Below are 23,939 nucleotides of genomic sequence, written 5' to 3'. Positions count from 1 at the left end.
AAAGTCTTGTTATTTATTGCTCTGACGTCTCTCTTGTATTTATCCAGTTCTTTTTATCCCTTCCACCTCGTAGTGCAGGCCATCATTTTTTCCCTACCCTACTGCAGCAGCCTCCTAAGTTGTCTTCCTTCCTCTGGGTTGGCGTCTTGTAGTCAGTTCTCTGCCCTGCAGCTGGAGTGATCTTTGCCAAGTGCAGATCTGACCATGTCACACCTGGTCGTACTTAACCACCTTCATTTTGTTATTGCTGTCGTTAGGATGAGGTACACATTCCTTGATTTGCCTTCTGTATATCCGAGTTTGCATCTGTTGTCTGGTGTCCTATCTGGTTTAGCATTTGTCTTGGGAAAAAAGTGTCCCAGTGTGAAAAACAAATTATATGATCGTCCTCAGCACGTCAGGCACTCTTCATGTGGTGCCTCCCTGCCTGCATACAGTGCCACTCACCCCGTCGGTCCTTAGATCCTGGTTTCAGCTCTGCAGTTTCCCCTCGTTTTCACACCTTCCAGCATACTGTGACTTCTTCCTGGAACTCTGCCGCCTTCATGGTTGTTCTACCATAACCGGCTCTCCCGTTTGAGGATAAGCTCTGAGAGGGCAGAAGACAGCCAGTTAGTGGTAGGAGAATTATAACTGCTATCTTCCCATTGTATCCTTAGCACCTAGCCCATATAGGACATTATTAGTATTTCCTGAAAGAACAAAGAGTGCATTGGAATGGCCTGAGACAGGGCTTAGGTTGACAAGCATAGGAAATTAGTGTGGTTTTCTAGGTATTGAGGTCTGGTATTAGGGTGATAGCAGCGAGGACAAAGTGTAAGATTTGACAGAAAATTGGATATACAAGGAGGGAAATTCAGATTACTCCCAAGTTGTGAATAACTGGGCAAATGGGTGGTGGTGGTAATAGAAACTGGGAAGAAGGCAGGAGGAGCAGTAGATTTGGGAGGAATAATACGAGATTCTTTTTCAGTATTTGAGTCTGACGCTTAGGGCTACGTCTAAGTGGATCTGGGACATGGAAGAGAAGGTTCCTGAACTAAAGGTAATTTGGAAGTTGTGAGGTGATGGTTAAAGCTGTAGAAACAGATGAGATGGCAAAAAGAAGTACAGAGGAAGAGTGGGCTGTGGGGAAACCCTCAGTTAGGGCACAGGAGGAAAAAGAGCCAGTGAAAGAGAAATAGTTGAGGATGCAAAAGAAAATCACAAGAGTGCTTTGTTCCCCCTTGAGGAGTGGAGATATGAAGCTGTGTTCACACCAAATGCTGAAGAAGTTGGGGAGAATACATGATAAAAGGCCATTTTCTTGGGCAATTAGGTCATGGTGACCTTCTGGAAAGCAATTTCAGTGAAAGGATTATGAGGAATGTGAGTGAATGAAGAAAAAGAGAACACTGGTATTTTTTATTTTACCATTAAGGCCAATGAAATAAATGAAAATATTTTTGCATTCAAGGGAATTTATTATATTACCAGTTCTTTTTATGATCAAGAATAACATATATAATAGCACTTACTCATCTCTCTATATGGCATTTATTGAATTACTCGTTAGCGTTTTTGGTTTCCCCGCTCATTGAACCTCTGCGGCCTCAGCTTACTCACTTTCAGTCCATAACGCCCAGCTCAGGCATAGATGCCTACCAGCAGTGAGTTACAGCTTAGCAGGGCAGAACGAGGCATAGGAGGCAGGACGTGACAAAAGCCGTGTACTCAGATGCCTTAAAAACCGAAAGGACAGCCACAGTAGGAGGAGTTCTTCTCTAAAATTGGCGCTTTACCCTGCTGTGATAATGACGGCTCATTCCTGCCTTTCCTCTCCTAGAGTGAGTTCTCTGAGGACCAGGACTGGGGCTTAGTTACGTGGCACACACCCGGCCTGCCTTCTTCCGGCTTTACTCCTGACTCTCTTATTCAGAGATCTGCGTGCCCTCCTTTTATAGTAAATGTAGATTATGTGACAGACTTTAAATTCATTTCAACATTTGAGTGCCCAGGTCTCATTGAATACTGTGAATCCTATTAAGTTGCTTCTCTGAAGGTACTGAGATGTTTCTCTTTGAACTTCTTGAATATTTTTATTAGTTGCAAAATGTGCCTGCTTAAAATGGCATTAACTATATGCAAAGTAGTATATAATTTTATTAAGGATTTAATAATCATAATGCAATTACTTGCAAAGAATGTATGAACATGTTGCTGGATGGTATAAAGATAAAGTTTAAGAAACTAGACTTACTAATGGAGTTCAAATTCTAGTTACTTCAAAATAAATATTTGCTAGAATCAACTAGTAAATCTAGAAAACTATTAGAAATCGTTTTTAGAAAGCCCTACCAATTTAGAATAGTTACAAATGGCAAAGCAACAACAAAAAAAGCCACATAGTCAATTATCCGTGCTGGATTATGTAAAAGCAATTTAAAAAATCTTGTGTTAGTGTCCTCAAGATTCTCGTCCTGGTACTGAAATCTGCTAGGGAGCATTAACCCAGACATAATGGAATTAAGAGGTGAGACAATATTGCTCAAATAGAGAATGTGACATTGTAAGGACGGTATGAAGAATGTGGTCTTTTTGGTCAGAAGGATCTGAGTCTGAATCCCAATTCCATGATTTACTAGTTAGTTATTAGCTTTGGACAAATTAGCGAATCTCCCAAACCTGAATTTCTTTATCTGTAAAATGAAGCTAGTTCCCATGGGAATCGTTAAGAGAATTAAATGAGGTAACCTGTATCTCCATCGTGCCTGGCCCATACGCGCCAGCACAAGGTTAGCCCTCTGCTGAGAATAATGTGGCCGTGATTAAATGGACTGGAGCATGAGACGCGCCTCTTAGCGGCTGAAGCAGGGAAGGAGGCAGTGCACCTGCACTCACGCAGCGAAGAAATGGCTGATGGTCAATAAATTGGTCTGAGCTCCTGATTTTTAAAGGAAAAATTTTGGAAGGGCCCAAGGCAAGAGAAGCAAGAGAACAGTGAGATCACCAGAAAGGAGAGAAGAAAATACAGGAGTTTTCAGTAGAGAAACTTTCTCAGCCCGTTTGCTGTTTCGCTTTAACTCTGTACCTGTCAGCTGTGTGGGTACCATGGCACATGATGTTGCTCAGTTCACAGTGCACAGCAACCCCCACTTGTACACGATTTAGGAAGACAGCTTTTTAATCCAACCTCAGTTTAGAGGAGTTCTCTTCCTTGAGGAATGTCATATTAAGGCCGTTCTTAAAAGTGATTTCCAGGCTTTTAAAACACGGGTTACCAATACCGTTGGTCTCATTTATCACTGAAGAGAAGCAGCTGACGACTTCTTGGAGGACTTTTAACCAGTACCGGTCGGTAACTGGTCAAGTAAGTTATGACAGTTCAAAGTGCGTCTTCACTCAAATTAGGAAGGTTCAGTGGCTCCTGTAAAGTATTCTGCTAGGTCATCAATAAGGGATCAATAAAAAAACTTCTAAAAGCTATTCATGCACATAATTCAGTAAATCTACCAAAAAAGAAAAAGAAGAAAAGGACTTAGCCTTGAGGTTTAAAAGAGTTAATTAGAAGGGTACAGGTCAGGTGCATTCGCCCCAGCAATGCCAGTGTGATAGGGAGCGTCCATTGTAGCATTGGCATGGCACGTCAGAGGGACACAGTGCAGAAAGCATTCAGGGCTGACAGCCTGCAGGGGGGCTCATGGGATCTCACCGCGTTTGGGAGTACTCAACGATCTGTCTCTGTTTGGTAAGAGCTTTGTAAAAGCAGGTAAAGGGAAACGAGCTGAAACTTTCCTCTCTGGTTTATTTCCTTATTTGCATTTCTAATGATAATTCAAAGAAGGCTGTTTGTATTTGCAATGAATGACAAAGAATCCTAATTGGAAAACAAAATTAAATCTCCCTTCAAGGAGGGATAAAAAAAAAAGTGGGATATTCATAAAATAGAGTATTACTAGGCAATAAAGAAAATTAATCTCTAAGACACGTTGCTTGAAAGAAGACAGTTGATGGAATCATAGTAATTCCATTTATTTGGAGTTCAAGAACAGGCAAAATTCCTCTCTGGAGGAGCAGTGATTGCCTTGGCAGGAGGAAGGGATGGATTGGAAAGGGGCAGAAAGGAACTTTCTGGGGCAATAGACACGTTCTGTGTGTTGATGGAGGTGTTTACATAATTGGATACCCTTGACAAGCTCATTGTAAATTTAAGATCCGTGCATTTCACTGTATGCAAATCTTACCTTAATAAAAAAAATCTCCTTTGTACACAAGTTCTGGCTGCTGGAACTTCTTTACAGATAGTAATTATTCCTAAGGATCTAATTCTTTCAAAATTTCTTTCGTATTCTAAAACTTACTGTATTTGCCTGGGCAGTAATGAAGATGGTGGAGATTGCTTTTGTCCCGAGTAACTTGTGTAGGTTATAAGCAAACAGTCCTTTAGGAGTCCTGTACTCTTGCTCAATTAAGGGGTGAAATCACCATATTAAATCTCAACCTAAATATCACACAACGAAGGCTGCAAAACAAGTTAGATATGTAACTTTTCCATTATGCCGTCTGTAGCTAAACTATTTAACAGCAGACTTACGTTCCCAGTAGCCTGCCTCTTCACTAAACTCAAAGAACAGGACTTTTTTTTGTGAAAATGCCTTAAACATACAAAGTAAGCTCATATGAATCATAATATTTTAACTACTTTTACTGCTTATTCATGTGTTTGCGTATGATCATCGTTTCCATTGAAGGGAGGCGTTTAAGAGATCAAATATGGGCAATGAGATGAGCTAAGAAAATGTGCAGTTAACATTAAATGTGACCAAATGCACATTAAGAGGAAAAAATTTTCACCTAATTTTGAACAGAAGGATCGTATCACAAATAATAGTAATGGGGGAACAGAAAGTGTACTTGTCGGCCTCAGGACGTTTGTTTCCTTGTTTTTGGTAATCTCTTATTTCTGGCAGAAAACATAGAAAAATATTTCGTGCAAGTAATTGGGGTGCACAGAGCATTGAGAAAGAATTTAAAGGAAAGATATATTTACAGGTAACAAGTAAAATTACACTTCTAAGACTAACGTGGAATTTAGAGGACAAATTAAATATAAGGAAACAGAGATGCCACGACAGGACATGACTTCAAATTCTTCCTAGAGATAGCATCAAAATAGCTGTGAAGGCTTAAAGTAGATAACCTCGTCACTTAAGAGGTTAAATAAAAATGCTTTCCAGAACCCGTTTTTCACATGGGCAGAGAGACTAGCTTTTTGTTTTTTAAGGTTCTTTTAAATCTGGAAAACTGTGATTCTCTTTTATTGTAACTTGGCCATCGTTCACCCTCGACTGGGAGATGCATGGCTCTTCATTACAAAGCTGCAGCATGCCAAGTATTGGTGCTGCTTTTCCGCTTGAAGATGCACTGATAGAATGTGTGGCTCTGAAACTGGCTCCCTGGGCCACGAGGTGTAAGCTGCTGCTGCTTCCGCCCGCCGCAGTACAGTGCCTGCCTGTGTGGTTTGACACCCAAACACAGCGTTTAGAACCGTGTCTGACAGGCAGGGTTGGAGACCTAGTCATTTAGAGTAGAAAACGTGATTACTGGGAAAGGTCAGAAGCCATTTATTTACGGCTTTTATAATATGAACCCCTGCTTTGTTTGCTCGTGAGTTTTAAGCTAAAACTCACCTAATGCCAGACGCCCACACTAGAGACTGATTACCAAAGCCTTGCAGTGATTGCTTTCACCTAAAGCTGGTTTAAGCAAGAACTCATCCTAACTCACGGAATAAAAGATGAGTACACAGGAACGTACTGCTGCCATGCCCTTAACCACTGTGTACACCGCCCTGTTTTATCATTAATTGCTTCTTGCCCTTGCACAGTAAAGAAGGGTAAGTACTCTTGGTCTCTTGCTCATTTTTAAAAATCCTGACTGTAGAGGTTCGTAGTGCTGACAGTCATTGATGCTTCCCCAGCTGTTCCCCTAAGACCACATACTGCACTAGATTTATTATGAAGCGTCTTACTATAGAGTTGCTTTGCTGTGTTAAGATTCAGGCGTATACACTGTGCAAAGGCCCTGCGTACCATATGCAAGCAGACGTGTTTGTAAATTGCTTACGAGATGGAGCTTATTAGGTCCATCCAACAAATCTGCTGGTAGATGGTTCCAGTACTTGATACAGAGGACTGCACAGAAGACAGCCAGATACACTCAGGGTGTGGATATAATACAGGTGTTTATAAACAGACAGACAAATCCTTCAAAAGGGAAGATGACAATTTTTATTGTTATTACAAAAGCAAATTTTTTTAACCAGTCATTTGAATAATTGCAAGAGCAGACTAAGGGCTTAATCCTCACACAGGCACCAAGTCAGGCACAGTAGGTAGCTACAAATCATAAGAAAAAGGGTTCTTTACCTTGGATTCCCATTATTCCTACCTCGAGCATTCTGCCTTGCTTTGGAATTAGATTAAAAGACCCAGCAAACCTAATCAGTTCCCTTTATTCTTTTTTAAAAATGAGAGCTAGGTATTAACCTGCCGTCTAGTGAAAATAGCCACTAAATCCTGGCCTCAGAGAGATCCACATTTCCTTTCGAACAAACAGAAGAGACTAGTTGACGAAGAGCTGCGTCACTCTCTGAGCCCAGGGTGAGTCCTTGAAGTGCAGAGCTTGCAGGTCGGCCCACCATCCACTGCTGCGCGTGCTCGGTCACCTGAGGAGTGCGGGCCCCGCCCAGCACCAGCCCTCCTCCCGGGCAGGAGAGGAGGCAGCAGGGACTTGGGCTGACATCTGAAGCACTAAGCTAGTGTGCTGGGCAGACGGGAGCCTCAGGAAGCACAAGATGTCACTCTGCCTTTGCTGTCCACAAACCTGAGGTTGCCATGTTAAACTTTAAAGGGCACAGTGGCATGTGTGACAAGGCAGAAAGGACAATTACCATTCAAAGGGTTGCTTAAGAAATCCCGCCTAATCAGACCTGGTGCCTGTCTGCTTTTCCCTTATGTTGGCGAGCATGAAGCTTTGGCCGTCCACGCCCGCACCGCCAGGCCCTCTGAACACTCCTTAGTAAACAATCTGGCTGGCATGTTACCGTTTCCAGGAAGCACAGGATTAGAGGTACGTGAGAGCACAGTTACTGAAGGGAAGACGCGTGTTCTAGGACACTGAAAGACAAAAATATCCTGGAGCCAACACCATCACAAGGTGAAACCAGATCTACTCTATCTGAATTCTGGCAGTAAACTGGTTCCAATGGAATCCACTGAACTACTACAGGAAAACAAATACTTCCTATTCCATTTACTATGAAATCTAATACAACTGACCGCTAAATGTAAACCCACTAAGTCTTTTGTGTTGTGCATGTGTAATTACATTTATTTAACAAGTTGTTGCCATGGCAAGATCTCTAAAGAAAGAAACAAGATCATGAATATATTAGATGACATCTGCTAAAATCACTGAAAAATTAGCTGGAGGAAATTTAAGCCATATTATTTGGAGACACAAAATCGTCCCCTAAATTCTGTTGACTGCTATCTACCTTGCATGTCTGTGAGAGGATTCATGGCACAGTTTATTCTAATAAGGTAGGCCAACACTGAACATAACATTTAGTCATCCTACAACCAGACTACAGTGCTGTAACCAGAATTTTCACAAAGGGTTTCTAAAGGTTGAAAGTTGCCTCATCTTAAGAGCTGGAATAAAAACTGTCCTTCAACTCCCGTCAGTCCCTCCGCAAAGCAGTGAGGCTGTCCTCCCCGAAGCGGCAGTCCAGGCCCGTGAGGAAAGGTGCTGGCGCACTGTCGGGGGGAAAGATAATCAAAGGCCGTGGAGTCATGACAGGCATCACTAGTGTTCCTGAAGAGTGCCAGCGACTTCAGCCGAGTTCTGTCACAAGCTCCTCAGGGAAGCAGTGTTTGACCATAGTCCACCTTTTCCTTGGCTTACACACCTGGATCTGGCTGACACTCTGGCCTGAGACCTCTGCAGCCCTCAGCAGAGAGGGTGCCAGTGACGGCTCAGCTGCATCACGGTCCAAGTCCATCCGTGCCGTACAAGCAGTTCCTGGAGCTTACGCAACTAGCGCACGAGGCAGGAGGACCTGTCACAGCGAGCGATCTGTACTCTGACAATTTGCAAAGTTTGTACATTCAGGCATCACATAGTTCAAGACTTTCAATTCAAAACAAATATACATGGGCTTAATTATTCTAGAATAGTTTACTACTTGTCACTTAATTTCATGGCAATACACAGTCCAACTCTTTTGGTCTGATTTTACATAAATTTTCACTGGCTAAGTCCTTTTTGCAAATTAAAAACAAGAAATAGATACTGTATCTTCCCCTCTCCCACAGCAAGAAATAAGGGTTTAAATGGCAGTTACTTAGATGTTGACTTCAATGATAGCTTTCTTCTCAAACTCGGTTCATTAATTTAAAAAACTATAATTAAATAATCTAGCACAAAAGCTGTGTAAAGAACATCATTAATATAAAAAGATGCAAAGAAAATTATGATTCTAAAACACATCTATGCTAAAGATAGAGAAAAAATGTTTAGGTCTGTAACATTCTAAATCTGCAGTCAATTACCCTATTTTTGCAATGTCAACCAAAAAAAACACACTTGCACCTGCAAAAGACAAAATGACAGCATGGGACTCTGTCTTGCTTTCTAAAGGTCCAGCATCTCCGAACACGGCCGGTTGACTTCAGCCATTTTACCTCCTCGGCCAAACAACCTCAAAGCCCACAAAACGCCTGGTGCTGGCTAATTGAACGAGGTTTCTTTTAAATAATTAATTATCTGCACAAATGTGCAAGAATCCAATGAAATTTTTATTTCATAATTAGATTTATATTTATTACCTTTTGTTTTTCAGAGGGAAGCCCTTCACCATTGATTCCTCTCTGTCCTTTTGCTTAAGTGTCTTGGCAACAAGCACATAATATTCTAAAAGTGTGCATGTTTTAATAGCAAACATAAGTGGTTCTTAAAAAATGTGTTCAATTTAAAAATGGAAATCTATCTTTGGAAATAATTTCAGTGACTCTTAAAGATTCCTTAAATCCAGGCAATTGCTAGTATTTTGTTCTTAGTAACTTGGAAGTACAGAAGAGTTGTTACGTACTGATTAAAGCCCCCATATTTCCCAGAAAAATAAAAGCCCAGAGGTTTGCAGACATCATCAAATTTATTTAAATTTCAAGCAATTTAATAGCCAGGAGGATAGTTATAGGAAGCTGCAGGACATAACTTTGCTCTGTCCTAAATGTAGCCTCATTCACGACATGGATGGGAATTCTATAATTAAGAAAACAGGATTAGATTAAGTTGTATGTTTTTTAACTGGAAATACAGTCTGACTAGGCTTTTCTTTTCTGAGGAGGAAGATTACAGGGAAGGGCCTTGTCATTAAATATACAAAGTATCTTATTTAGAGAGAAACCGCAATCTGCAAGAGGCCAAGTCTTCGATAAATGGCAGCACTCAAAATCAATGGGGGAGGCTTCCAATAAACCCAGAAATTCTCTCTTCTGTTTCCCACTTATTCTCATTAACAATTTCAAAGTCATGACAGTTATAGCAGAAAGTCAGCCTTCAATCTAAAAAACACCACAATGCTATACTGTGGTTCATCCAAAACACAGTTCAGCAAATTCAGCTTTATATTTAAGAAAACAGTCAATTTCAAATAATTGAGAAAAACTTCTACTGTGCTTGATCTACGCATCACCGTTAACGTTAGTCTGTGCAGATTCCGATGGTTGTAAATACGTGTTCATTTAGTTGCTGGATGAACTTCAGCTTTACCCAGCAAGGGTCATCCAACCTTTAAAACAACTGATACGAACAGTAAACGGAGTAATTTGTAGAACGGGCACTTGCAATGGGTACGCTTTTCATACTAGATGCATGCAGCTCTTATAAATACTAAAGGAGGCGTTTTTGCCAGGTCTCAACATGCTTACTTTATTGTGAGTTCCACTAATTTAACAAGTTAATGGAATTTTCTGTAGGGGTACAATTTCATTATGCTTTACTGATAAAACTACAGTATGCTGTTCTTTTATTTTAAAACAACTTACTGCGTTTAAGAAATCACGTTAAAATATAAATTGGCGGAAAATAACTGATAGACCTCATACAGCAGTGCCGCAGCTGCAGAAAGGTGTTTGATGTATGTATGCATTAACCGCTAGAAGAGGGGCCACACTGACTCTGTCCCTTAATACAAACTGGAACATTGTTTGTTTGTAAATGCCTCATTTAAAGTAGTGGATAGGGAGAGTTTAGAAAAGTCCAAGTAATAAAATGTATTCAATTACTTGGGAAAGTTAAAAAGCTAATGCAACAATGTTACATCCAGATAAAAAACATTATTCAAAAGCAATTCAAATACCGAAAAGGGTTTCAAATTGAATATTTTATTAACATGGTAGTTGTTTTGTAACATGTGCACACACACTCGCACACTCAGAATGATCTGCCTGGGGGAAAAAAAAGACTAAGTATACCTAAGGGGAAAATGAAAAATAAAAAAATTCCTGTAGGTTTTCATTATTGTAGGCAATTATGTCCACATCACTTACAAAGCTATTGCCAAATCTGTCCAGGGAAGCCGAGTTTGAGAGGGGAAGAAAAAAATCTCAGGAAAAATTCAACAGTGGCATAGCAGAGCTCTCAATATGAGAAAGCTGACATAATGTGGACTTTTGCTGTGAATTTTGTCTTTGCAAAATACAGGGAGAGGTTTGTCAATGGGCAGAAAATAAGAGAAGGCGGTGTGAAGTAGGCTTTTGCAGTCAATTTTCCTCACAGTATTGTGCAGGGTCATCAAGAAAATGCTTAGTCTTTCTCTGGAACCAGTTTCAGAACTTTTCCAATTGCAATGGTCTTACCTAGAAATAAAGTTAAAACAAAACAAAACAAAAGCAACCTTTTCAGTAGTTAACAGCAAGGCTATGTAAGGTATTAAAGCTTGTTAATTTCAATCATAAAAATATTTTTACAATGTAAATTACTGATCAACTGGCTTTACCACTAAAGGCATGATTTCTGATTCGGTAGTCTTAACAAGTGGGTCTTCTGGGGGGAGGTGAAAAGACAGGATTTCCTATATCAAAAACCTATGCTTGGACAAGTAAAGTGTGGAATATCCACACAATGCAATTACTATTTGCAATAGAAAGGAATGCAGTACATACAATACGTGATACAACACGGTTGAAACTCAAAAACATGCTGAAATAGCCAGACACTCAAGGCCAAAAATTGTATGAATCTGTTTATATGGCATGTCCAAAAAAAGAAAATAGAAAAGGTAGACCTGTGGTTGCCTAGGGCTGGGGGTAGAAACAGGAGGTGACTGTAAACGGGTCTAAGGGTTTCTTCTTAGATGTTCTACGTTAGAATGTGGTATGACTGTACGACTCTGTGAACACACTAAAATTCACTGAATTGTACAATTAATACAGGTCAGTTTCCTAGTCTGTAAATTATCTCAATAAAGCTGTTAGAAAAGGCTCAGTTGTCCTATTATAAGAGCTACAAAACACATTAGGTCCTGTGAAAACGTAAAAGCCAGTCTTCTCTTTAGGAAAAAATAATTCTGGGGTTAAAAATTTCTGCTACATGAATTTCTTCTGTCTGCCTGATTTTATCAGGTTCCTATATTTCAACTGAACCACAAAGTTTTATATAAGTTTTCCACATTCTTAAAATAGTTATTTAAGTTAGAAATATTAACAATCCACAGAGAAATGTTTAATAAAAGTCATTTTGTTTTCATGATACCGAAGAATTTCATGGACACGAGATAGGAAATGACAGGTGTTCCAGTTCACTCAGAGGCAGGCAGAAATGAATGCACACACACAAGAACATGAATAGTAAACCTCTGAAAAAATTAGGTGTTAGAAGACTATCAATCTATGTATCTCTTTTATCCCGCCCAATGTCAGCGTAGTGAATGTTTATCATAATTGATTTTAAAACGATTTCTCCTGACCACAAAAATGACAAGATGTCTACTTCAGAGGCTTGCTTAGCAAAAACTTGTCCTACAGGATTAAGCCCTTCAAGATGGGCTTTAATCACACATATTACAAAGGATTTCATCATAAAAATGTCTTATTTAGTACATAAAATGACTCAAACCCCATTACTTGCAAAATATCAAAATTAAGATTCTTCATCTGGAGCCTTACTGCTAACACGCATGGTCAGTTCTGTCTGCTGTTGCATTCATTCAGCTCATAAAGTACTTATGATGTGGGTATATCATAGAACCCCTTTCCACGTTTTCTGTGAATGCGCACTGTACTCAGATGAAGATCCCCAAAGCTAAGCATCTTAGATCGACTACTAGACATCAATTTAAAGGCTTACCCTCATCTCTTAAGGTAAAACGACCCATCTGAGGGAAGTCTTTAAAGGTCTCAAGGCAGATGGTTCCCGCTGTCCTTAAGCGAGCAATGCATACTTGATCTTGTTTCACAAAACGGGGCCGAGTCTTACTTTTTTCTCCTGATTTTTTGTCTACCAAGCAGATTAAGGCCTAGCCAAGAAAAAAAGGTGAGATCAGAATAATGCCAAATAAAAGAATCTTTAACAGGATTGCAAATAAGAGTACATCACTGTGCCAACTAGAAATTACCGAGATGAAATGGTCTGAAAACACAAACAAAAACCCCAATTATCTTGAAACTCACTGTTATTTCGACTTCCTCAATACAGGTGTGAATGTGCAGCACCGCGTTATAGCCTGGGCAGATGATGGATTTGTGCTCTATAATCACTATCTGCCAAGGAAAAAGTCACATGTTTATCCTAGAGTAGAAAAGAACGGAATGTTCTAAAGTGCTACATAGTACCACAAGAATTGTACCTCACCATCTCAGCAGGACACCAACTTGTTATTGTCATGTCAGAAGTGATGGGTTAGGTCGCCTGACCTCCAAGCATGAACTTTGAGATCTGTACCCTGATCTTGGCAAGTGCTCAAACTTTACAAACACAGCAGGCAGCTTTCTTCTCTGGTAAGCCTTTCCTCTGTACTCCCCAAGGAGGGAAGTGAATCATTGCTGCTCACATGCTTTCCCCCGCCCCCATCCCCCCAGATGTGATCTTAGGGTTTCATCCATTTCTCCATATCCAAGATCCAGTGAAAGTAAACAACCTGGTATCTGGCGTCAAAATCTAAGACCTTGTGACAGAACTCAAAAGTTCGGTGAGCTACACCAGGCATTTACCGTGTCATTCTCCTGGGGAGTTCAGGTAGCTATTAACGTGGAGAAATTGTGTGCGTCTTCCTGTCTGGAAAGTTACTTGTTCTAAATGAGCAGACAAACCATGACTTCCAAGGCAAATGTGCTCCACTTAAGGTGAAAGACACTTGGAGCAAAATGTGATACATTACCAAGAGGAGATCAGAAATACAAAGGAACTTACAAAGAATACTGCCTACCCAGTTAGAACCTGACCATCTTGAAGACCTCACGTGTGAGACACAGACATCACGGTGGTTGTGATACATATGTGGTTTATTGTATTTCAGTTCCCCTTCTGTACACAAGGGCATGCCACCAAAAATCAGGACAAAGGGCATTTAAATTCCAATTTCATTCAGACACTAAAGATCACTCAGACAACTACAATAACTGTTTACCTGGGCATCAAATGTACGTCCAGAATGACAAAGATTATTAGGATCACAAAGTATGAATCCTGGAAGAATCTCCTCCTCTTCAATTCCTTTCAGTCTGATTTTGAGGTTTTCACCTGGGGCTACAGAATCAGTTTCTACATCGTCGGAAAGGATTCCAAGAACTTCCACGTTGTGCTTAAAAAGAAACCAAGACTAGTGGTTTTCTGACACATACACTGCATTACAGAACATACAGTGATCTGACTGCTCACTGAAGACTTGCAAGCCACATTTTTCTGTGGTTGCGGATTAGCCAAAATACTTAGTTGAAAATAAAACTTTATTTGTATGACATGAACTCAATGAAAATCATATCCTAGAGGTACAGTCAATTAAAATACTAATTTGTCTTTTTAATATCACATCCTAATAATTTCCACATAGAATAATATAGTATAAACTAGCATTTGCCTTTTTTACTGTTTCAAAATTAAAATATTAAATCTCACATTTCTATTTTTATTTTATGGATGTGATTTTTATTATTATTAAATTCTAGGATTTAACAGACATAGCTTCCATTACCTATCAATCCCCACGTATCTGAAGAGTATACTTCTCAAAATTTATTTGAACAATTAAGCTTTAAAAGCATACTGACTGTTTAACAGGTAGTTTCCTTTTGGGGGTGATGAAAATGTTCTCAAACTAGATACTGGTGATGACTGCACAGTATTCTGAATGTACCATGTCACTGATGGTAAATTTTACCTATCTTACCACAATAATTTTTTTCAAAAGAGCACACAGATGGGGAAAAATAGCCCATTGTTAACAGCAATACCCACTGGGCGGGCCCCCTGGCCAAGTGGTTAAGTTCGCACACTCTGTTTCGGCGGTCTGGGTTTCACTGGTTCAGATCTTAGATGTGGACCTATGCACAAGCCATGCTGTGGCAGCATCCCACACAGAAGAACTAGAATGACCTACAACTAGGACACACAACTATGTACTGGAGCTTTCGGCAGGGAAAAAAAAAGGGGGGGAAGATCGGCAACAGATGTTAGCTCAGGGCCAATCTTCTTCACTACAAAAAAAAAAAAAAAACAAAAACCCCACAAGTACTCCCTTATTTTACTCCATTTCTGCCCTTGGAGACAGTTCACTTTGTCTTGAAGGCTGTTATTTTGTTTTGTTTTGGAAGGAATGCGTTTTAAAAATATGAATTATCTCCTGACGGTAGATAAACAGTGGAGAATCAACAATCACATTCCACACCAGAAGTCTACAAACTGTCGCTTGCTGAGATCTAGTGAGATCTTATACCTTGATACCTGTCTGTTAAAATTTATTCCGAGAACTGAAATAGAGCCATACTTGTTAGCTAAATTCCTTATGTATCGGGATAAAGAGATAGAAACTAGCAGTTCCACCATATACAAACTAAACTAAACAAGTAGTGTTTACTACTTTTTGCCCAAATGATCCAGCATAACAATTGCTCTCCCCAAATATAGCCTTTTATGGCTAAACATAATATTTAGTCTAGTCTTTAAATTAATCTATAGTTATCAAATATTAAAGTTGAGACCAACAAATTCTCTTAGTTTATAAAAGGTATTAAGGATTTTGCCTACTCTAAGTACTTCATATAAGTGGAATCATACATTATTTGTCTTTTTGTGACTGGCATATTTCACTTAGCATAACACTGTCAAGGTTTATCCATGTTGCAGTCTGTCAGAAATTTCCTTCCTTTTTAAGCTAAATACAGTCATGCGCCACATAACGACATCTTGGTCAACGATGGTGGTCATATACAATGGTGGTCACATATGATTAGTACCAGAGCCCAGGTCTGCAGTAGGCTATACCATCTGGGTTTGTGTAAGTACACTCTATGATGTTCGCACAGCGACGAAATTGCCTAACCACACATTTCTCAGAACACATCCCCATCGTTAAGCGACATGACTGTAATATTCCATTGTATGTATGTACCGCATTCTGTTTATCCATTCATCCATCAATGTACACTATAGGTTGTTTCCATGCTTTAGCTACTGTGAATAATGCTGCTATGAACATTGGTTCTTCAAGGTCTGCTTTCAGTTCTTTTGGGTATTTACCCAGAAGTGGAAGTGCTAAATCATATGATTATTCTATTTTTAATTTGTAAAATCTTTTTGAGGAAATGCCATTATGTTTTCCACAGCAGCTGTGCAATTGATATTCTCGGCCACGGTACACAAGGGTTTCAACTTCTCCACATCCCTGCCAACATTTGCTACTTTCTGTTTTTTTGATAGTTCTCATCCTGATGGGTGTGAAGTGTTATGTCATTGTGATTTTGATTTGCATTTCCCTAATGATTAGTGATGTTGACATCTTTTCACGTGCTTGTTGGCCATCTGCACGTCTTTGGTGAATGTCTATTTAAGTCCTTTGCTCGTTTTTCAGTTGGGTTGTTTATTTTGTTGTTGTTGACCTGCAGAAGTTCTTGATATAATCTGGACATTACCCCCTATCAGATTTATGATATACAGTTATTTTTCTCCCGTTCCCTAGGTTGCCTACCCATTAATTTTTTAATGTAAAATAGTCTGACATCTAAGTCTTTTAAAGTATTTAACTTTGTTCCACTGAGACTCAGCAGGACTCAAGTGAAGTGCGTTTATAAGGCTTGCTTAACAATTATTATACGATACGTTACACCGACCTGCCCAGTAATTAGTATGGAGCGACAGCTTCCACAGAGAAGGCCCCTCGCCTACTGCTGTAGCTTGGCAGTAAGTTCACTTGCCCAGAATGAACTGTATTTGTCTTTCTATTGTGGTAAAATAGTCATAAAATTTACCCTTTTAAACCATTTTACACTGTACAGTTCAGTGGCATCTAGCACATTCACAATGTTGTACAACCATCGCCAGTATCTAGTTCCAAAACATCTTTATCACCCCAAAAGGGAACCCTGTACCCATTAAGCAGTCACTGCCCCTTCTTCCTCTCCCAGCCCCTTAGAACCACGACGCCACCTTCTATCTCCAGGAGCAAACTCTCCTTCTGCGACTGCTCTACAGACAAAACTGAGCAAGGATTCAAACTGACCATTATTTCCGTGCCGTTCTGACTACCTTCACGCTGCAGAGACAAGTACCTTAGAAAAAACGTACCATGATAGATACTCTGATCTCCAATGCACAAAGCATCAAGAAATCCCAAAGTATAATTTGAAGGCGCCAATTATACCTACACATTACATTGACAATGGGTACTTTTTCTAAATCACTGTGCCTGAAATGAGCAGGGTAAAGAAATTCTCACTTAAATCTAACAAAGTCTCTTTTTGGAGGTTCTAAAGATTCAAGTCCGTTTACCTACAAAAGCAACATCTTTGGAGCTGTTAGAGAAACCCTCTCTGGAAAACAGGGAACAGTTTCTTAGGAACATGTCATCTGCAATTATCAGCAATTGAGCAATCAGAAATAACACGAAGGATGATTTTGCATGTTTTAACGAAATCCTCTCCAAAGATGAAGAAATTATAATAAGGTGAGGAAGAAAGAGTTAAGACCTATTTATGATAAAGGCAAATCCTCTTCTCTCAAAACAAATTAGGAGCACAGCTTGGACACATTATTTTATAGTATCCAATGTAACTACATACAAAAAAAAAAAAGCAAGCTAATTACATCATGATTAAACCTCAGTTTTCATCCCTGCCTTTCTCACTAAGCCCCGTGTGTTAACGGAAGCAAGTCACTTAACCGCTCCGGACCTCTGTTTACTTCCTGTAAAATGAAGGAGCTGAAGCTCTCTTGATGACGCATCTTTTAGCTCTAACGTGGTGCTAATACTGACCCTTTCCCATTTGTCACTGAATAACTATAACACCACATATGCTTTATTAAATTTTGTACCTGACATTAATAAAATGTTTTCCTGGACTTAAAAAGTGAAGTTTCTTTTAATGGAAATCTCTAGAGCTTTTGAAAAGTTCTAGCCGTTTGCTAATGTTTTCAAGAGAAAATCTGAATGAGAAAGAGCATTTTTAACTCTCACCTTGTTTGGCATCATCACAAGCTGCTGGCCTTTACAAATAGATCCTGACTCCAGCTTTCCCAGGACCACGGTGCCCATATCCTGCGTAAATGTAAGAGAAAAAGGTAAGTGTCAGACCTTTATTACTACTCTACAGCAGTTCAATGACCCAAAGTAAAATCCTTCACGGCTTACTCATAAAGAAAATCTTTAGCCCAAGTGGTAGAATGCTCCAGATTAATCTTAAACATAGAACAGGGAACAAAGACTCTAGAGTATGTGTGTCATAAGCATATGTACAATTGATAATAAGTATGGTTAAGATTCAAAAAGAAAGCATGGTACAGGAGACAGCACAGAATTTTACGTGTGAAAATCTGAATTATTTGTTCAAATGCATGTTCTCTCAGAAATCTGAGCCTGCTTCCTCATGTACAACTCTGGAAAAACAATACTTGTTCAAGAAATTTAGCATGGAGCTAACGAAAGAATAAAATATTTAAGGAGGGCAAAACATTACATACTGATACTACAAAACTGAAAAATCAAGGTGAAAATCTAGGTAAAAAGAATGCAGCTTCCTTTTTTCAAGGCTCCCACCCAGAGCTGCTGAGGCTCTGGTAGCGCTAGCACTGCTATGCTGCTGGCGCTAACAGTGCGCACGGTCTGTGGGAAGGCCGTCCGTCAATACCCACCAACCTTAACGTGCAAATCCTTTGAGTCCAGCAGTTTTACTTGTATGAGTTTGTTTCTGAAAAATGATCACTGGCTCATTGGGAGACAGCTGGAATAAGCTAAGCTGGCTGATTAAATTGTGGTCTATCTATACTGCTAAATGGTGTATAGCCATTAAAAGAGAGACATCTATGTTATGTTGTTAATTATTAAAGCTGTTTGACAATTTAAAACAAAAAAACAATTATTTCATCTCCCATAAAACCCAATTTCTTGACTATTTTGGATACCTTGTATTTATCCACAATTGGCAGCCTGATTGGTCCATCAACTGATCTATTGAAGTTTGGCAAATTATCCAGATATGGAATAAATGGTAATCCACTGAGAACATAAAAATATATCCATTAAAGAGAGCCAACATAAATAGAGAAATTTTAAGAAGTTACATGACTAATTTTATACAAAAAATGTGCTTGTAGGCACATGAAAAGATGCTCATCATCTCTGATCATCATGGAAATGCAAAGCAAAACTACACCAAGATATCACCTTACACCCATTAGAATGGCAAAAATAACCAAAACAAAAAGTAAGAAATGTTGGCGAGGTTGTGGAGAAAAAGGAACCCTCATACACTGCTGGTGGGAATGCAAACTGGTACAGCCACTATGGAAAACAGTATGGAGATTCCTCAAAAAATTAAAAATAGAAATACCATATGACCTAGCCATCCAACTACTAGGTATCTATCCAAAGAACCTGAAATTAGCAATTCCAAAAGTCCCATGCACCCCTATGTTCATTGCAGCATTATGCACAATAGCCAAGACGCGGAAGCAACCTAAGTGCCTGTCAACTGATGACTGGATAAAGATGATGTGGTGTATATATATCACACACACACACGATGGAATACTACTCAGCCATAAAAAAGGATAAAATTGTCCCATTCACAACAACGTGGATGGACCATGAGGGTATTATGTTAAGTGAAATAAGCCAGATGAAGAAAGACAATCTCTGTAATGACTCTACTCATATGTGGAAGTTAAACATGTAGACAAAGAGAACAGATTAGTTGCTACCAGGGGGAAGGGGGGTGGGGGGTGGGCACAAAGGGTGAAGTGGTGCACCTACAACACGACTGACAAACAATAACGTACAAGTGAAATTTCACAAGGTTGTAAACTATCATAATCTCAATAAAAAACTAAAAAAAAAGTGTGTTAACAAGGTTAAAAAAAAAGTGCTTGTAACAATATTTTCATTCTACCCATGTACTCTTCTCATTCGACCACTTTATTATCCAGTTCATCACATTTATTCCTTAGAAAACTAAAAATATAAAATAGCTCAATATAATGAAAAAGCTTCCTCATAAACTTACTATATTAAAATTCAGAAAAATATTTTATAGCAAATAGCCCACATGCTGTAATAAAATGACTACATTCTATTACCTAATTTTTATGGACTTTTCTAGCTCTGAAATCAGGATTCTATAAAATAATTTCCCCTTTAAAACTACAGTATCAGGATTGCGAGACTAATATTGTCAAGATAGCAGTGCTCCCCCCAAATTGATCTACAAATTCCATGCAATCCCTATTAAAATTCCCAGCTGCCTTTTTGCAGAAATTGACATGCGGATCCTAATGTTCATACGGAAATTCAAGAGATCCAGAACAGCCAAAACAATCTTGGGGGAAAAAAACAACAAAATTCAAAGACTCACACTTCCCAATTTGAAAACTTGTAAAGCTACGGTAATCAAGACTACCTTACAAAAAAAATTAACCCAAAATCGGGCGGGCCGGCCCTGTGGCAGAGTGGTTAAGTTCACGCGCTCCGCTTTGGTGGCCCAGGGTTTCACTGGTTCAGATTCTGGGGGCGGACATGGCACCACTTATCAGGCCATGCTGAGGCGGCATCCCACACAGCACAACCAGAGGCACTCACAACTAGAATATACAACTATGTGCTGGGCAGTGGGGGGTGGGGGTGGGGGGTGGTTTGGGGAGAAGAAGAAGAAAAATAAAACAAAAAAAGAAGATTGGCAACAGTTGTAAGCTCAGGTGCCAATCTTTAAAAAAAAGACAAAATAAAAAAAAAATTAACACAAAATGAAACACACACCTAAATGTAAGAGCTAAAACTACAACAGGCTTAGAAGAAAGGAACAGGGCTAACTCTTCATGACCAGACCAGGCAATGTTTTCATTGGTATGACACCAAAAACACAACCAACAAAAGAAAAAATAAACTGGATTTCATCAAAATTAAAACCTTTTGTGCTTCAAAGGACACCATCAAGAAAGTGGAAAGATAACGCATAGAATGGGAGAAAATATTTGCACATCACATATCTGACAAGGAACTTGTTGTGTCCAGTGCATAAAGAACTCTTAGAACTCAATGATCGAAAGATAAGCCAATTAAAACATGGGCAATAGCCATGGTATTTCTAAAACCAAGGTCAAAGTCAATATTTCTTAAATTACTTATTAAAACATCACTTTTTTTCAAAGAAAGAAAAGGTTACTTACATGTACCAAGGACAGAAGTCTGACTGCTCTTTAAGATTTGCTCCAGTCAGTCCTGAGCAGGGCATAAAGTGAATGTCCTTTTTGGGATTGAAGCCAACTTTTTTCAAAAATGGCACTAGTTTCTCTTTACATTCTTCATATCTATGAATATTTATAAATAACTCAATTATAATGTAAAGCAATTGAACTCTAGTTTCATTAAACAAATTAAGGTTTAGAAAAACCACAGGGGAAAAGAGAATACAGTAACAAAACCATCCTTTATTCCACTATCATGTCTATAAAATACAGTAAGACATCTAAGCTTACCTCTCATTGCTCCAATTTACTGTTGGATCATCCATCTTATTGATCAGCACAATTAAGTGTTTTACCCCTGCTGTCTTTGCCAACATTGCATGTTCTCTTGTCTGTCCTCCTTTTTCAAATCCAGTTTCAAACTCTCCTTTCCTGGCAGAGATTACCTATTCCAAGAAATCAAACAGCTTATTCTAACACATTCAGGGATACCCTTCTAGCAGTAAAACATCTTTCCTTTCAGTTTTACCAGCTTTTTGCAAGAAAACAGAAGCAAATGAGTTATATCACACGTTTTTGTTTTTTTCCTGAGTAAGATTTGCCCTGAGCCAACATCTGTGCCAATCTTCCTCTATTTTGTATGTGGGTCACCACCACAGCATGGCCACCTACGAGTAGTGTAGGTCCATACCCAGCAACTGAAGCCAGGCTGCTGAAGCGGAGTGCACCAAACTTAACCACTAGGCCACAGGGTCAAGCCCAACATACATGCTTTTGAACATCACAATGTTTAAATGGTTTAAGATTTTGGTAAATGTTTCTTCTGATCTCCCATTTTCTGAACTCTAGTATACCTTCATATATTACAATTCAAACAGGTATGTGATTGAGTGCCAGTACACTGACCAAAGAAAAGCAAAATGACTGAAGGCCGTAAGAAAACAGATCACTTCTTACTCATTTTTGTACCCAGAGTACCCACATTTAGTGGGTACAAAATGGATTAAGCTTGGCATTTAGTGGACACTAAGTTCTGACACAGTAATAGATAACAGCAATGGCAGAGAAAAGCTGAAACATATTTCCATAAGTGAATCAAATTACAAATATTTCTTGAGCAGATGAGTGAGACAAAAGTAAAAATTGTGACTACGTATATTATAGCTCACTGAAACCTAAGTTGAACTTTTAGAAGGTAAAGTCAAATATTTACAATGTAAGTGGGGCTGCTAAAAAATACACAGGTGAATTGGAAATGTCTTTCTTACCAACACAGCCAAATCAGCTTGAGAAGCACCACCAATCATATTTGGGACAAAACTCTTGTGGCCAGGGGCATCTAGAATTGTGAAATGCTTCTTTTCTGTTTCAAAATAGGCACGACCCACTTCTACTGTTTTACCCTTGTCTCGTTCTTCCTGATTTGTGTCTAAGGCCCAAGACAAGTACCTGAAATAATGTTAAAATAAGAATAATACTGATAAGAACATGAGAGTTTTTAAGACTTTCTTCTTCCAGTAAAGGTGTAATTGATGGCATCTGGCTTCATGTCCAGCATGCCACATTTAAGTCATGAGCAGGACTGGGTGGAAATGAAAATTAAGAGGATAAAACTGTATTAATGTGATTCAAACACTTGCAGTTTTTACATATATCCACAGTCAACTATATATCCTATAAGCAAACATTATTCATGAAAACAAGCTGACAGCATACACAGAAAGACTGCTTAGTACCGATGCCAATATCACCGTAACTTAGGGACTAAGTTTCTTTGTATTTCATTTTTGTAATCATTTAGCACAAAATATAAATAGCTGTCTAAGGACATTTTTACAAAGTGAATGCCACTAACCTGCCATGTGGGAGCAATGGTAACTTGCTAAAAATTATTTCAATATTTCTTTGCCATATAAAAATTATTTATGTAAGTTCAAATCATCCATAATAGTAAGCATTAATTTAGATTACTTCATCATCTGTATTTCATAATATGTAATCCATTTTTTAGTATAACACTGATTAGAATTTTTTCCCTTAATACAAAGGAATACAATTAAAAAAAAAAACCGTCAACATCCCATTCAGATAAAGCTTGTTAACTTTTGAAAAATCAAAGTAATAGATAAGATTAGAAAGAAGAAAAGAGTTGACCTTTCACCACTCAAAGGCAACCACTGTCAATAATTCCGGACATTCTTTTTTCTTTCCAGTGTTTATTTACATAGTTAATAATCATATCCTAAGTACTATTACGTTACCTGCTCTCTCCTCAAATTCCACTGTAACAAATTCTATTCCTGGTTACTATAAACTCTACAAATGCAATTTTTTAGTGGTTAGGTAATGGCCCAATTAAATGGACGGTCTACAGTTTACTCATCAAGTCTTGTATTACTGGCTGTTTCCAGATTCTCCCTCTGTAAGTTATGAAGGCATCAGGAACTGATCTACTGTGTAGTATGAGGGGAAGGGAAACTTTGCCCTTTTTATAACATTAGACCTCATGAACTTCTATCTTAGTGGACTACAAAAGCATTAAGTAGGCAGCATTTCCTTAAAAGTAATGGATAGCGTCATGAAAGGTTACTATACCAAGTTTCTCTGTTTTTTTCTTTAGCTTCTCTTTCATATTTCTCAAGAGTCCTTTTGTCAACCATTCCGGTCAAATACCTGAAAACATTGAAAGAAAAAAGAAGTAAACACTTAATTACTCACAAACTATTCAGTGAAGTTGGGAAACTTTTAAAGCTCTTGAGGAGAATTCAACTCCATAAAACAGCTATTTTCAAGTAAAGGAAAAGGATGCAGAAATCCTGGAAAGTTTCAGTGGAAAAGATAGTTACATAGTCTCCAATTATCTCCCCCAAGAAAATGGAAAAAATACTAACTTTACAGTGGAGAATCCTGCCAGACAGCACCCTAACCAAGTAATCATGACTGCTATCACCAGTAATAAATAAAACATATCGAATATTGACATCACGTACTCCCTGACAGGATGC

At 38.8% G+C, this 23,939-nt stretch overlaps 1 protein-coding gene and 1 long non-coding RNA gene across 7 annotated transcripts in view; one reads left to right on the top strand and one right to left on the bottom strand.

The window, feature by feature from the left end:
- LOC139074760 (uncharacterized) overlaps window positions 1–23,939 on the top strand; it is a 38,751-nt gene that overhangs the window by 1,862 nt on the left and 12,950 nt on the right. The window lies entirely within an intron of this gene.
- Window positions 6,247–23,939, bottom strand: part of GSPT1 (G1 to S phase transition 1) — a 34,027-nt gene continuing 16,334 nt past the window's right edge. For all 6 annotated transcript variants that reach the window (XM_008529522.2, XM_008529523.2, XM_070566723.1 and 3 more), the window contains exons 6-15: window positions 23,530–23,607; window positions 22,203–22,383; window positions 21,226–21,380; window positions 20,917–21,057; window positions 18,658–18,751; window positions 17,714–17,794; window positions 13,673–13,846; window positions 12,717–12,806; window positions 12,394–12,562; window positions 6,247–10,904 (exon numbers count right to left, since the gene is read on the bottom strand). In XM_008529522.2, the coding sequence (XP_008527744.1) occupies window positions 10,852–10,904; window positions 12,394–12,562; window positions 12,717–12,806; window positions 13,673–13,846; window positions 17,714–17,794; window positions 18,658–18,751; window positions 20,917–21,057; window positions 21,226–21,380; window positions 22,203–22,383; window positions 23,530–23,607 (1,216 nt within the window). In that variant the 3' untranslated portion in view covers window positions 6,247–10,851. The remainder of the gene's footprint in view (window positions 10,905–12,393; window positions 12,563–12,716; window positions 12,807–13,672; window positions 13,847–17,713; window positions 17,795–18,657; window positions 18,752–20,916; window positions 21,058–21,225; window positions 21,381–22,202; window positions 22,384–23,529; window positions 23,608–23,939) is intronic.

Source organism: Equus przewalskii, chromosome 12 (assembly GCF_037783145.1).
Source record: "Equus przewalskii isolate Varuska chromosome 12, EquPr2, whole genome shotgun sequence".
Classification (NCBI taxonomy): Eukaryota; Metazoa; Chordata; class Mammalia; order Perissodactyla; family Equidae; genus Equus; species Equus przewalskii.
The sequence above is the reverse complement of the archived record's forward strand: the minus strand, read 5'-3'. Positions and strand labels throughout refer to the sequence as shown.